Source organism: Durio zibethinus, chromosome 13, assembly GCF_047325235.1.
Source record: "Durio zibethinus cultivar Kanyao isolate XHJ-2024 chromosome 13, ASM4732523v1, whole genome shotgun sequence".
NCBI classification, from domain to species: Eukaryota; Viridiplantae; Streptophyta; class Magnoliopsida; order Malvales; family Malvaceae; genus Durio; species Durio zibethinus.
This window is the reverse complement of record NC_143174.1, coordinates 2,343,386-2,357,693: the sequence shown is the minus strand read 5'-3', so window position 1 is coordinate 2,357,693 and position 14,308 is coordinate 2,343,386. Positions and strand designations below refer to the sequence as shown.

Genomic DNA, 14,308 nt, shown 5'->3' with positions numbered 1-14,308 from the left:
CTGGAATGGAATCTGTAATTAGTGTATCATGTATGCCACATATATTCGAAGTAACATCGGAACTAATGAACTGATAAGCTGACATCTTCAAGATTATGAATCTTGAGACAGAGTTTGATCCTGGTGGCTTACTCTTTTTGGTATCTGAACCGATCTTTCAGGCAAACTTAAAGTTCTTAATCTGACTTTCTTTAATGGTTCTTGCTTCACATCTAAGTAATTCCCTTCACTGCAACTTTGTTATTGATAGGAGGATAAACTCATTTCATGAAGCACTGAAACTTGATACACACTCCATGCTATTAATGCTGTGGCTTGACAGGTTGTTGAATTTGATTCCATTCTCGTTTGGTGCTATTAAATTTAAGTAGACAAAAGCATACCTATTAAACAACTAAATTTCATCAAATGTCACCACAGTCTGCACTTTTTTACCAGATTAGTCCACATTGAAACTAAACAAAGGAGTTAGATATCATCATTTTCCCTTTCTCACTCCAATGTTCTTGTTCATTCCCTTTTCTGCTGATCTTCACATTACATATCAAAATCTGCTTAACTTTAAAAATTGAGCATTACACCATCAATTGGATGGAACTTTTACTTGGCATCTTCCCTTTCCTCCACCTTTTGCAATAACAATGAAAAACAATATATATGCTTTAGCTAAAGAACTAATGGAAACAAAGTAAAATCCAAATCCAAGCAAAGTATTTTGAGGCCAAGCATGTTAAGAAGTTAAAAACCACGCGCTACATGCACCTGACACGTTCATCATGTCCTTTTCATAAGCAAGATGAATTTGATCGAACAAGGCGTGTAGCGCGTGGGAGGGTTTCAAAGTTGAAGCATAGTAATATTTTATTGGTTAAGGCAGGGAAAAGAAAAGATGCAAAAGGATAATATAATAAAGGGCTAAAGTTGTGGTCACCGAATGTGGAGCAAGTTGGTCGCCGCATATCCCTTGGAAGATTCTGTTATTTCACTTGGTGAACCACATGGAGAAGAAACCCACAATTCAAACAATCACATTGTTTCTATCTTTTATAAAGCTGTCCTCACATATATCATCCTCAGCAAGCTAGAAGCCATACAGGATTATAACTTACGAGCTATTTCAGGATTCCTAGTCATTTCACTTAGTCAGGGTGCCACCCCCACCATGCCAGAACCCAACAAACGTGGCAACAGCAAGGGTTTAGTGGGTCTTTTCAGCATGGTGGGAGTTGGCAGAGTAATATCGAAGGTATGAATTTAATATGCTGGGGGAAATGGGGTTGGTTGAATTCTACCTCCTCGAGGGGCCTTTCCCCCACAGGGCAACTATAACCCTTTGGGATGCACTTTCAGTTGAAGATCTCTTATTTCTTCACTTCGTGTGATGGAAGAAACTGGGTTTTTGAATTGCAATCAGATTTCACTGAAGGGCTGGTTTCTCCCACAGGGCAACTTTAATCCTTTGGCACTTTCACTTCTCTTTGCGTTATGTGATTAGATCATTAAGAAAAAGTTATGAAGTATTTCTGCAGCATGGCCAGGAGCTAGTTTTTTGTTTTGGTAATCTTTGTATTACTTTTTCTCTGTTTTTTTCCTTTTCGTGTCAAACATTTTCTTTGTGCATTTTGCATGAAATAAGCAATGATTAGTGTGCTTTGGATTTGTGATTTTGGTTCTATAATTCCTGGATGAATCAGAATTTAACAAGGAAGGCGCAATCACCACAAAAAAATGATAGTTTATCTGAAATTTCAGAATCCAGATCGTTTTATTGATTGCAGATTAAACTTAGGCCTTTAGTTAGTTTATCTGATATTTCAGAATCAAGATCGTTTAATTGATTGCTGATTAAAGTTAGGCCTTTAGTCCTCCAATGTTCTTATCTTTCTATTTAGTTTATTGTTATTACTAATAGCTCCATTGTGCTGATGGGATATGGTGTTGGGAATATTGACTCAAATCCCATAAGAGATTTGTTAGAGATTTGTTAGATATTGCTTGATGGACAAGAAGACTTGCAAAAGAAGAATTCCAAGAGAAAGATGATTCTTAATAGGTAAGTTTGACTTGTAAGAGAAGAATTCTAAAAAGAAAGGGATTCTTAATAGGCAAGTTTGACTTACAGGAGAAGAATTCTAAGAGGAGAGAGATTCTTAATGGGCAAGTTTGTATGGTTATAAATAGGTTAAGTCTCTACAGGGTTAGGTATGAGAAAAAGATGTAAGAGAGTTGTAAGGTTTTGTGAGATAGACACCCCATGAGAATATTGGGGCTCTACGTCTTATGTGTGTGTATGTTTGTTTGTGAGTGAACTAGAGGAGAATGAGAGGGTTCACATACGTATGGTGTATGAGAACATATGGGTATGTGTTTGGTTATGTTGAAAGGGTGCACAAGGGTTTGGGTTTGTGTTTGTTTGGGTTGAAAATACTCCATAGGACTAGAGAGGACTAGAGGAGATTGAGAGTGTCTTATGAGTATTGATTGTTGAGTGAGGTTGATGATATGATGTATGTTTGTAATTCTCTACAACTAGTGGATCTTGTTTCTCATCCGTGGATGTAGGTCAGTTGGATCGAATCACGTTAAATTGTTGTCTCTTGTGTGTTTGATTTATTGTTTGATTTCGCTTCTGCTGGTGTGATTGGATTTGAAGTTTTTAGCCCAACAAATGATATCAGAGCTGTGGTGATCTCCAACATATGGCAGAGAACACGAACCCCATGCAACCTCCGAAACACAAAAAGATTGCAAACACTGCACATGCACAAAATTATTCCATTATTTTAATGTGGTATATTTTTTAGACTTCGATCATGATTTCACAGATACGACCATACTTACAGTTTTTGATCCACATCGAATTACTTAATTATAAGTAATTAAAACATAGAAAAAATACTTGATATACATATCTGTGTTATAGCCCCCAAGGCGGCACCGATCCTGTATCACTTGATAAGTGTAACTGATCTCAAGACAATGAAAGCAAGCAAATAAGCATCCATTGTCTGCCCTTGCTAACTGAACCCTGAAGCATGAGCCTAAAGGGAAGCAGAAAGGCATCGTGCATACAACATAAGTGGTCTCTCTGTTAATTAGAAAATGAGCTGCTCTGACTTTGCTGGTTTAAACCTTTTCCAAAAAATTGTTGATATATTAGACAAAGACAGCTGACTATCTAAGATATTGGATCTGATCAATTCCTTCGAACATTGCTAAACGATCAGACAACAGAAAGTGGAGGAGCAGGCTTCAAGTCTGTGATCCTGCATAAAATCAGGAATATTCTGATTGTCTTACCAATAATATTTTTAATCAACATGTTTCTATCTGTTTCTAGCTCCTCTGCTGAAAACTATATTTTGAGCCAAGCCCAAAAGAGCCTCGTGATTATGTCACGGACCTAAGGGGGAGTCCTGAATCCCACATCGAACATAATAGGAAGGTCCCTGGGGTATAAAAGGGTTCACACCATCTCCGCCTTGTGAGGCGCCTTTTGTAGGACAAAACCGTGAGGTCAGGGGGCCAGAGCGGACAATACCTCACAAGGGTGTGAACCGTGGCGGTCAGGCTGATCCGAGACGCCGGAAGGGTGAATGCCCGGGTCCCGGAGCCGCGCGGGTTCGGAACTTGAGTCTCGACCCGTGACAAGTGGTATCAGAGCCAGCCCTAAACCGTTCGATCCACGCCGAGCGCCTCGAGGGAGGTAGGCAGGGTGGCCGGCCTCCGTGACGAGGGCGTCACGAGGTTGGGTGCGGGAGAATGTCACGGACCTAAGGGGGAGTCCTGAATCCCACATCGAACATAATAGGAAGGTCCCTGGGGTATAAAAGGGTTCACACCATCTCCGCCTTGTGAGGCGCCTTTTGTAGGACAAAACCGTGAGGTCAGGGGGCCAGAGCGGACAATACCTCACAAGGGTGTGAACCGTGGCGGTCAGGCTGATCCGAGACGCCGGAAGGGTGAATGCCCGGGTCCCGGAGCCGCGCGGGTTCGGAACTTGAGTCTCGACCCGTGACAATTAGGGTAGGCAATCCAACTCAAATTCGTTAGGTTCTGGCTCAACTGATGTTATAGGGTTGAATTTTTTTTTCTTTTAAACCAGATTTTAAGTTGAGTCGAATTTTTTTGAAAAAGGTTGAGATCAATTTTAAGCAAATTTGTCTCGCTCCAACTTAGTATATATAAAATATATTTTATTATTTATTTAAATTTATATTTATATTTAAAAATAATATTTTATTAATTTCAAATCAAATTAAAATTGATTATAATTTTATAAATAAATGAATCAATCGAATATAAAAAATAATATTTTAATATTAATTTGAATTCAAATATTTATTATATAAAATCATATCGGACGAACAAAAATCTCTTATATTCCAATCCGATCTCAACTCTACTCGTTGCGACGACATAAAACAAGAAATTAGTTTGGTCATATTGTACTGTGGTCGTGGAGATAAAACCCTCTCGCAACACGAACAATATCTGTTTTGAACCTAAAACTTTTACTCAAACCCCACTATTTTCTTCACGTAAGCCCAAGTAAAACTATAGCCATACTGAGGCTCCATTTGAACGGGCAGTGCAGTGAAAGGCCCATCCAAATGGAGCTTACTTTGCTGGTTCTCAAAACTATCAAGGTGTGGTGGCTCTGAGGCAGGAACCAAGACAAATGTTCTTGTTTATTAGATATGCATACTTTGATGGGATTTTTGTACTTGAAACTACAAAATGTTTGTAAGAATGGGATTTTTTTCTTTATGTTCTTTGTGAATTCTTTTAGTTCTAGAATTGATTTACCCACTTATTGCTGCATGCAAATACAAATTACTAGTGAGCAAACCCTAAAGTATTATTTTCCTGCACAACTTTTTGTATCTCTCCTAGCTACGATATCTCACAGCAAAACCATAATTAAGTGAATAGCCTTCTTAAAATTTGGGTTCACTTGAACCTGAACATGAGGCCTACACAAATGTCCTCCATGCAGAAAAGGATTTGACTTAGACATATAACAACAACTTTGAAACTACAAGGATATAGGCTCGAAGGTTGGTTTCTCCATTTCGTTTCTTGCATAAAATTCCATTAGTTAAGGAAGGCCCTAGATTGACTTAAATTCTTTCTGTCCCAAATTTACATAAAAAATTTATATACTCGTAAAATATTTAAATTTACACAAAATGAAATCTAAAAATATCATAATTAGATAATAAAAAAAATTATACGTATTAAAATTTAAAATTATTATTTTATAAAATTTTATAAATTAATTAATTAAATTTTGCATGAACACAATTATACTTTATTTATACCAGAATAAAAAATGTACTTATCCACGATGGTACATAATTTCAAACTTTTAAATCCAATAACGGCTATAATATTAATAGCCACGTGGCATCCCATTTTCTTTTCCCGCCACCATTATAAGAAATTCTCATTTTTACCAAAAAAAAAATTATGTCGTTCGACGTTATTACCGTTACCATTATCCCCCAACATATGCATTCGCAAAATCCATGGTTTTCTCACGCGCCACCTTAATGAGCTTAGAAGACCCTTCCCTGCCACGCAATACAATAAAAGGGCACGTAATTCCTTCCAGCCGAAGGCAGCAGGAGGCCAAGCTGTCGAGGGACTAAGCTGGCTCCACGAGCAATGATGTGAAATCACGCGCTGTAAAGGCCTGCGGGCCTAAGTGTCTTTCCATTTTTGTGCTATTTGGAGAAATCTGATTGCTCAAAAACGTTAATTGGCTCAGCCGCGAAAATTCACGAGTTTCAAAAATAATAAGCAGAAAACAAAAGGAGGAGCATGGAATTAAGATAGGTTTACCCTCCTAACTTCTTCATTGGACGAGAATGCCCCTACAATAGTGGAGTTCTTTAATTTTCTGCTACAGGTGGAGTTCGGTAGATTTTTGCAAAGAAGTCCTTGTATGTTTTTTTATTGCAATAATTGTCACCCTCCAAATTTTTATGATAAATTTATTTTTGGTAAAAGGAGGTCATCCGATAATATAAAATAAATTATAGGTATTAAAATTTAAATTTAAAATTTATTAAATTTTTTAAAATAATTATATAAATCAATTAAATTAAAATTTATGTTCATTTTATTTACAATTTTCAAATGCAAAATCAATCTTTACTTGTAATTCTTCAAGCACTGTATGAAGTGCATTTTTTTAGAAAAAATATATCAATTAAATTAAAAGATAGCACAATACATTAAGGCTTCTATAGCTAGAATGAGTTTGAAAATAACCAATAGAACAAATATCGGCATTTAAGCTATGTTATTATAACTAAAGATATGTTATCATTTAAATATCTAATTATAATTTTATATATCACTTATTGATAGGACGAGAAGGGTTTTTTTTTTTTTTTTTTTTGCTTTATTAGAGCCTAAATGATAAAAATAAAATTATCTTGAACTTAAATCAAGTTTATATATGACACCATATTTTTTTTTTAATAAAAAGGGAGAAAAATATTGCTTTTTTGAGTAGAAATTCATTGAAACATATGACCTAAAAATGATTAAAATAACTCAAGGATTAAGGTCAAATATGTCATTATATTATGAATTAATATTGAACTTTATATTTTGATTCAATTTTATTGAATTTTTATCATTGTACTTTTTATTTTATTTTATTTTTTTGTAAAAAATATCTAAATTGATGAGAATTTCCACTTTTTTAATCCAAAAATCAATGAAATTGAAAGTATAATGATAAAATTCATAAAATTGAAGTATTATGATAAAATCTAATATTAAGCAATAACAAATTTGATCTTCATGTAAGTAATCTATTTGAAATATGGTGTGTTATATTTCTAGATTGCTTGTAGTTTGAACTTTCTTAATACTCTTCTTTGTTGAAACCATTTTAGAAAATAAAAAAGGATTTTTACAATCAACATATTAGACATCATTTAGTTCTTCTAAATTTTTTATATAGGTAAATTTATTTTATTAAAAGTTTCCAGTTATAATTTGCAAGACACAATTTGCAATGATATAGTTCTAAAAAAGAAATTTTAACCTTGAAGTTGCTTACATTACAGGAAGGATTAAATTAGAATTTATAATTTAATAAGTTCCCAAATAGAAGGGTTTACTAGCAAAAACCTAAAAAGAATTGGGGCCAAAAGAAAATAATAAAAATATATTACTCATTAGATAAACACAAAATCTATGTCGATCCATAAGGGCTAGTTTCGTCATTCGACAAATACAAAGGTTGCCCTATGATTCGATCTCTTTTCTTTCCCTGTTTTTTTTCCCTAAATCAAAAGAAACCTAAAAATATATCTTCCACCAATCCGCCAAACAAACAAAATAAAAAAGAAACCCTAATTTTTTCCCCTTTTTTAATCTACTCTGCGCAAATTCCCAAAAGCCCCTAAAGAATTCCTTTTGTTAAACCATCTTCATGCGTGTATTTCAAATTCTCTTTTGATTTGTTTCTGGAAACAGAGTCTCTGTAGGGTTCTTGATTTGATCCGAGGTTTTGCTTTTCTTTTTCTTTTTATTTAAATTAAATGGCGAACGGTTCGGAGGCGGAGGATTTCGTTGTGTTATCTCGGGTAAGGACGGGTCTGAAGCGTGAATTTGAGTTTGCTTTGAAGGTTCAAGCAGAGATCTGTGGGTCTTTGGGTCGAACTCGGTCTAGGAAGGCCCAGAATGGACCGGTGTGTAGCCCGGGCAACAGGAGTAACAAGAAATTGAAGAAAGAAGCAAAGGCTGAAAAAGAGAAGAGTGATTTGGAGAAATCTGTGAGGGTTGTGGAGGAATCGGTGGATTTGATGAGTGAAGAAGAGGCCAAAAGCGATGTGGTGGATGTGGAAGAGCCAAAGAGAGAGGTGGTTGGTTGTGAAGAAGAGGAGTCGAAAAGGGTAGAAGTGAAAAAGGAAGAGGAAGTTAAAAATGGGGTTATTGAACCAATGGTTGAAGATGTAGTTGACAAGGAAGGAAAGGAAATAAGTGAACCCGAAAAGGCGGTGGTAGCTTCACAAGAAGAAAAGCAAGAGGAAGAAAGGGAAGAAAAAAAAAAGGAAGAGAAGGAATCAACAATGGATGTTGACATCAGAGAGAAGGAAAGTGAATTGGAAAATGCAACGAAGAATTTAGAAGAAGAAAAGGGAAAGGAGGATTTGGTGATAAAAAGTGAGTCCAGCAAAGGGGACTTGGGTATGCCGGTTTTAGTTAGTTGCCAGGGTGATAGTAAGATGGAGCAAGTGATGAAGGAGGAGAAGCCTCTACGGAGGTTTACTCGATCCTTGTTGAAACCAAAGGTGGAGACAGTGAATGAAACTGCTGTGAAAGATGCTGTTGTTGTGAATGTGAGTGATGTGAAAAGTGGTGGTGATGATAATAGGGTTGAATGTGTGGATAGTCCAATGAAGCGGGAAATGTGCGTGTCTACTAAGTTTGTGAGAAATTTCCCTACAAAGTTAAAGGATCTTTTTGATTCAGGTATGCTTGAGGGAGTAAATGTGAGGTATGCACGAAGCTCAAAGGTATGGTTGTGGGAAAAATTTATATTGGTGAATGTTTGAATATCTTGCTCTTTTATTTCGAAAATTTTGGTTTCAGAATATTTCTGTTATTATAGGTTACAAGAGCTTCGGGGAATAGTGGGCTTCGAGGAGTAATCAAGGGCACAGGGATATTGTGTTTTTGCACTGCTTGCAAGGGGGTTAAAGTAAGGGCTTATTTATTTATTTATTAATGCGTCTTGTCATGATGTCTTATTTTGTAAATTTGCAAATACCCTCATGTTGCTTTTGTGGATGTTTTATCATGAATGTAGGTTATTACCCCTACCTTATATGAGCTTCATGCGGGTAGCTCAAACAAACGTCCAGCTGAGTATATTTGCCTGGAGAATGGGTATACCCTGCGTGATGTAATGAACGCATGCAAAGAGAATTCATTGACCACATTGGAGAATGCTCTGCGTATTGTTATTGGTTCTTCCATGAAGAAATCCAGTTTTTGTTTTAACTGCAGAGGTTGATTTCACATTTCTTTTGTATGTACATATTTTCTCATTTTTCATTGGTGTTTGTCCAGACAGTTTAATGCTATTTGCCTTTTATTATTGTAGAGTCTATTGGAGCTGGCTCCGGGAAACCTAAGGTTCTATGTAATTCATGTGTGAATGTAAAAGAGTCTCAAGATACCTCAACTGAAGTGGCTAATGCTAGTGATAGGTATGGTGGCATTCACATTTCAATGTTAGCAGGTGCAAAAATTTGATATCAATTTTTGCCTAACTTATGAGTTTTGTGGTGGTTTTATGCATGTTGCTGATAATAAAGGGCAGTAAATTTGTGTGAATGTTAACTATCACTTATTTTTTTTGCTTATATAATTTGTATGCTAGCAACTTTTAGGTGCAGATGCACACAGAAAGTCACCACATTGCTTTTACTTACATGATGATACTTTTCTTTATTCTAAAGGATCAAAGATAGGGTATTTCTCTTAAAATTTAACTCATTCACACCTTTATTTTGAAATTTTGTTTCTTTGATTTATTTCAGATCACCCAAACCAACTGTGGTTCCAAAGTCACCTATCAGTGCTTCAAAATGCAGCTCATCACAAACTAAGAGTCAGGGAAGAGTAACTAGAAAGTAAGTATTGTTTTTTTGTAGCTTACCTGTCTGACATTTGCTCTGTTGTATATAGTTGATGTAGTCACTTTCGGCATTTTTTTTTATCAAAATTATATATTGTGTTAATCTCTTCGTTACTGCTTTCAAAGGGATCTGCGGATGCATAAATTGGTGTTTGAGGAAAAAGGGTTGCCAGATGGAACTGAACTAGGGTATTTTGTTCGTGGACAGGTTGGTGGAAGTATATTTTAGCATAAATTGTCTATTCTAACTAGATGTCTTTTCTAAGTGGTGACTTGTTGTGTTGCAGAAAATGCTTGTCGGTTATAAAAGGGGATTTGGAATACTTTGCACCTGCTGCAATTCAGAGGTACCTTTTTTGGTTTTTTTCCAATGGACTTGTTGTTTCCTAAATTCTCTTAGATTTTTTATTTTCTTTGTGTTAAATGAGCAGATAAGCCCCTCTCAGTTTGAAGCTCATGCTGGTTGGGCAACTCGTCGCAAGCCGTAAGTCTCTGTTCAGTCTTAGGTCGTCAAGCTTTGTTGTTTTTGGTCATCTTTGATCTTGTAATTGATGTATTGCACTAGTAAGCCATAGCTCATGTAGGTTCTGGCTCGCTTTCACATGTGGCAATACCATTGCAATATTTGAAAGGGCCACTGCCACCAAAATTTAGGCATGGAACATTGGCAACATGGGATGACTTTGTATTTTTAGCGTATATATCTGTAAAGGTAATTATGTTTTTGACATTTCCTTTGCTTACAGTTTTCAACACATTTACACATCAAATGGAGTTTCTCTCCATGAATTGTCAATATCCCTGTTGAAAAACCGGAAGTTATCTACAAATGAGAATGATGACCTGTGCAGCATCTGTTTGGATGGAGGGAAGCTATTGTGTTGTGATACATGTCCAAGGGCTTTTCACAAAGGTCAGTTTTCAACTTTTTCCTTGAATATTCTGTATTATTGGCAACTTTTCAAGCTACAATTGATTGTATTAACCTTTGATGTGCTGGATGCATTTAAATAACAGCAGTAAAGAAAGTAACTCTTTCGTCAAAAAAGAAAAAAAAAGCTCTCACATGCAGTAAATGATGCCCTGAGGTGATCAACTTCCTAGCTTCTTTATGTTTGACTTTTTGGGACTGTCAAACTATATTCTAAATTCTGAACTATCTGACTACTACCCCTATCAACTTCCAAACTTTATGAACATTTTATCTGAGTGCCTTATGTTGTTTTCTTCTGTTTTTATCCCAATTTATTTCTTTCTTTTTTTTTTTTTTTTTCACATTATAGCTAGTCTTATAATATTTTGCCTTGAAGTTGAAGCCTATGACTTTTGCTCTGAGTTTTCTGTAGTGCATTTTTTAACAGAGTGGCCCTAATGGAGGCAAAATTGTGTTCTCGTGACATGTTCCAATCACTTAAATACCTGTGTGGTTACTGATATTGCAAAGTGAAACTGAATATTTATGGATTTCAAGTTTTCTAGGGAGTGATAAATTTGTGAACACAACTTTTTCTTGATATGAGGACTGTGTTTTCTCCTCCTTTTTCTCCTTACCCTATTCCCTTCCCTTGCAACATAACTTAGGATAGAGAGGTGAGAGTTTATATTTTAGGACTTATTCTTTCCTGTTTATGGTGTATTTTTGTGTTTCTCTTGAGTTGCCTGGAGTGCTCTTATGCCTTGGGTTGTTTAGACTGCAGTGTGTGCCTTTTACAACACCGGTCAATACATATTTTGTGTTTAAAATTAATGAAATATTCAGAAATGCACTTTTCTTGCTCTTGGCATCACCATCCATGTTTCTCCGCTCAAACAGAATGTGTAATATATGAGTCACTTCAGTCATTACTAGTCTGTTATCAATAGAGATTCTTGTACTCATGATTTATTACTGGCTGATTGCAGATTGTGTTTCTCTATCAAGCATTCCAACTGGGACTTGGCACTGTAGATATTGCCAGAACACCTTCCAAAAGGAAAAGTTTGTGGAACATAATGCTAATGCTCTAGCTGCCGGAAGAGTTGCTGGAATTGATCCAATAGAACAGATAAGCAAGAGATGCATTCGTATTATCAAAACTCCAGAGACAGAAGTTCTCAGCGTCTGTGTGCTATGCAGGTCAGGTCCATTCTTTTGTGACTATTTGGAATAAATCTTGTTATGATGCATTCATCTCATCCTTGAAATACCCCGTTGCCAACTTCCTTTAGAGAGTGGAAATCTGTTAACTTTAATATATTTATAGCATTTATGTCTAACAAAATATTTTCCGTTACCTAGATAAAAGTTGCTAGCAGTTGTTAAATCTAAGATTACACTCTAGACTGTTAAAATCTATGATTTGATTAATTAGAATACAATGCTGAGAAACTGCTTACCAATAAGATCCCAAAATATGTCTTTGTTTGCAAATTGACTATTTTTCTGATCTCAACATGGTCTGGTGCTGCACTCATGCAGAGGCTTGAATTTTTTGGTCTCAATATTTTGCTGTCTTAATTTATCTCTCTCTGTAATTTTTTTTAACTTTATTTGCTTCTTCTGTATTAACATGTTATTAATATTTGCAGAGGTTATGCTTTTAGCAAGTCAGGTTTTGGTCCTCGCACTGTTATACTTTGTGATCAGGTATCTTCTTGGTTCTGTTTGTGCTTGCATTTGTCAAATTCGAGCTTCCAATTACTGAATATGCTAACTCTGTTATTGTACTTGATGATCCTTGTTCTCATTTTTTCCTTATCAGTGTGAGAGAGAGTATCATGTGGGATGTTTGAGGGACCATAACATGGATGACCTTAAGGTGCCATTTGTTTCTGTTGAATAATGAATAGTTTTTCCTAATTTGTTCTGTTAATAAATTAGTATTGACACCATGTTTTCAACAGGAGTTGCCAAAAGGAAAGTGGTTTTGTTGCAAGGATTGCAATAGAATTCATTCTGCTTTACAGAAATTGATAGTTCGTGGGGAAGAGAAGCTTCCTGACTCATCTCTGCATATCATAAAGAAGAAGCATGAAGAAAATAGTTTGGAGAGCAAGGCCAATCTTGATATAAGATGGAGGGTTCTCAGTGGGAAAATGACATCTTCTGATGACACTAGAGTATTGCTTTCCAAGGCTGTTGCAATTTTCCATGTATGTAATTTTCTGTTTGTACTTAAGAAAATTATTTGCTGATCATCCATTTTATATAACAGCATTGTTACCTAGGAAGTAACCAGTTTGTTTTGGCCTCTAGGGCCTGGCCATCTTGTTTAGCCTGTACGGCACTCATATAAGCTTTAAGTCTTGTAGTCACTGCAGTGCATCTAAGGCATGAGCCATCTTCACATGGTTTTTGTTGATTCTGTCTTTGATGTAAACAGGAAGCTATCCGGTTAAGTACTAATTGTTTTATGTTGTTACATTTGTGCTTGTTAGGACTGCTTTGATCCCATAAGTGACTCTGGATCAAGTAAAGGTGATCTCATCCCATCAATGGTTTACGGGTAAGCAATAATTGTCTTTTCTACCTATTTTATTGTTTGTCTTCTTGATGCTTGCCATTATGCAGTGGTTCTGCTCCCTTGACGTTTCCTTTGTGAATCCATATCTTTAATTGGTTTTGCAGGAGAACTGTCAAGGGCCAAGATTTTGGTGGCATGTACTGTGCAATCTTAACTGTCAAGTGAGACTCGTATTTTGTTTTGTTAAGTTTCTTTTCAGTGTTATCTTCTAGAATGGAGGGTATCTGAAAGCCATTATTCTTATTTTTCTATCTTGCAGTCAAGTGGTTGTGTCAGCTGGTATTTTTAGGATTTTTGGGCAGGAGGTGGCTGAAATTCCCTTGGTTGCAACAAGTACTGAATACCAAGGACAGGTAACTATCACTGCTTGATGGCAACAACCCTTTTCCCCAACCATTTTCTTGTTTGGTCATTTGATAAAGGCGCTATGCGTTCTAACTAAAAGAATATGGATTTTGCAGGGTTATTTCCAATGCCTTTTCAGTTGCGTTGAGAAGCTGCTTGGCTTCTTAAATGTGAAAAACCTTGTGCTTCCAGCAGCTGATGAAGCGGAATCCATTTGGACAAAGAAATTCGGATTCAGCAAGATAACCCAGGAGGAGGTAATGACATTTTCGACCTGCTTTCTTCGAGGTTAAACAGTCATTGATCCATTGATGAATGTAACATTCTTGTCAATTGCAGCTAAACAAATATAAAAGAGACTACCAAATGATGATCTTCCAGGGTACATCAATACTGCAGAAGCTAGTCCCAGGAATCCGATTGATCGGTAAATCAGAGGTTGAATGACTAGTGTCACTGTAGTGTTGGGTTGGCATATGAAATTTTGAGCATGGAGAAGCTAGTTTTTGAAGAGACTTTTCCTCCTAAATGTACAGCCCACAGGGTTGTTTTTATTCTTTTTTTTTCTGTACAGGAAATAGAAGTCAATTAGGTACTACATGTTTTCTCTTTTTTGTTTTTTTTTTTTTTGGATTTGTAGCACAGAAATGAAAAGCCAAAAAAAAAAAAAAAAAAGAGGAGGCCAGGCAGCTTGAGGAATTTCGAAAATTTTGATTCTATGCAGTTATATATATATTTTATATAAAAAGGCTGTGTTTGGGATATAGAAAAGAATTGGAAGTATTAAAAT

At 36.0% G+C, this 14,308-nt stretch overlaps 1 protein-coding gene across 4 annotated transcripts; it reads left to right on the top strand.

The window, feature by feature from the left end:
• The first annotated feature begins 7,309 nt into the window (after window positions 1–7,309).
• Window positions 7,310–14,226, top strand: LOC111303754 (uncharacterized). Of its 4 annotated transcripts, none has more exons than XM_022900177.2 (18): window positions 7,310–8,543; window positions 8,639–8,728; window positions 8,837–9,038; window positions 9,134–9,239; window positions 9,573–9,665; window positions 9,797–9,878; window positions 9,958–10,017; window positions 10,102–10,154; window positions 10,417–10,583; window positions 11,573–11,786; window positions 12,239–12,296; window positions 12,412–12,468; window positions 12,554–12,802; window positions 13,088–13,155; window positions 13,278–13,334; window positions 13,433–13,526; window positions 13,635–13,775; window positions 13,858–14,226. In XM_022900177.2, exons 1-18 carry the CDS (start codon window positions 7,566–7,568, stop codon window positions 13,963–13,965), a joined length of 2,877 nt encoding a protein of 958 aa, XP_022755912.2. In that variant the 5' UTR covers window positions 7,310–7,565; the 3' UTR covers window positions 13,966–14,226. The 4 variants fall into 4 exon arrangements, with proteins under 4 accessions (XP_022755912.2, XP_022755911.2, XP_022755913.2 ...); XM_022900176.2 differs by having other exon boundaries at window positions 9,797–9,884; XM_022900178.2 differs by lacking the exon at window positions 13,278–13,334 and having other exon boundaries at window positions 9,797–9,884.
• Window positions 14,227–14,308: the final 82 nt, after the last annotated feature.

Bases quoted from the DNA above. Each gene is read 5' to 3' on its own strand.
- LOC111303754 (XM_022900176.2), top strand. From the start codon at position 7,566: ATGGCGAACGGTTCGGAGGCGGAGGATTTCGTTGTGTTATCTCGGGTA. The intron at 9,039-9,133 runs GTTGATTTCACA...TTATTATTGTAG, and splicing joins TTTTTGTTTTAACTGCAGAG to AGTCTATTGGAGCTGGCTCC. The intron at 9,240-9,572 runs GTATGGTGGCAT...GATTTATTTCAG, and splicing joins GTGGCTAATGCTAGTGATAG to ATCACCCAAACCAACTGTGG.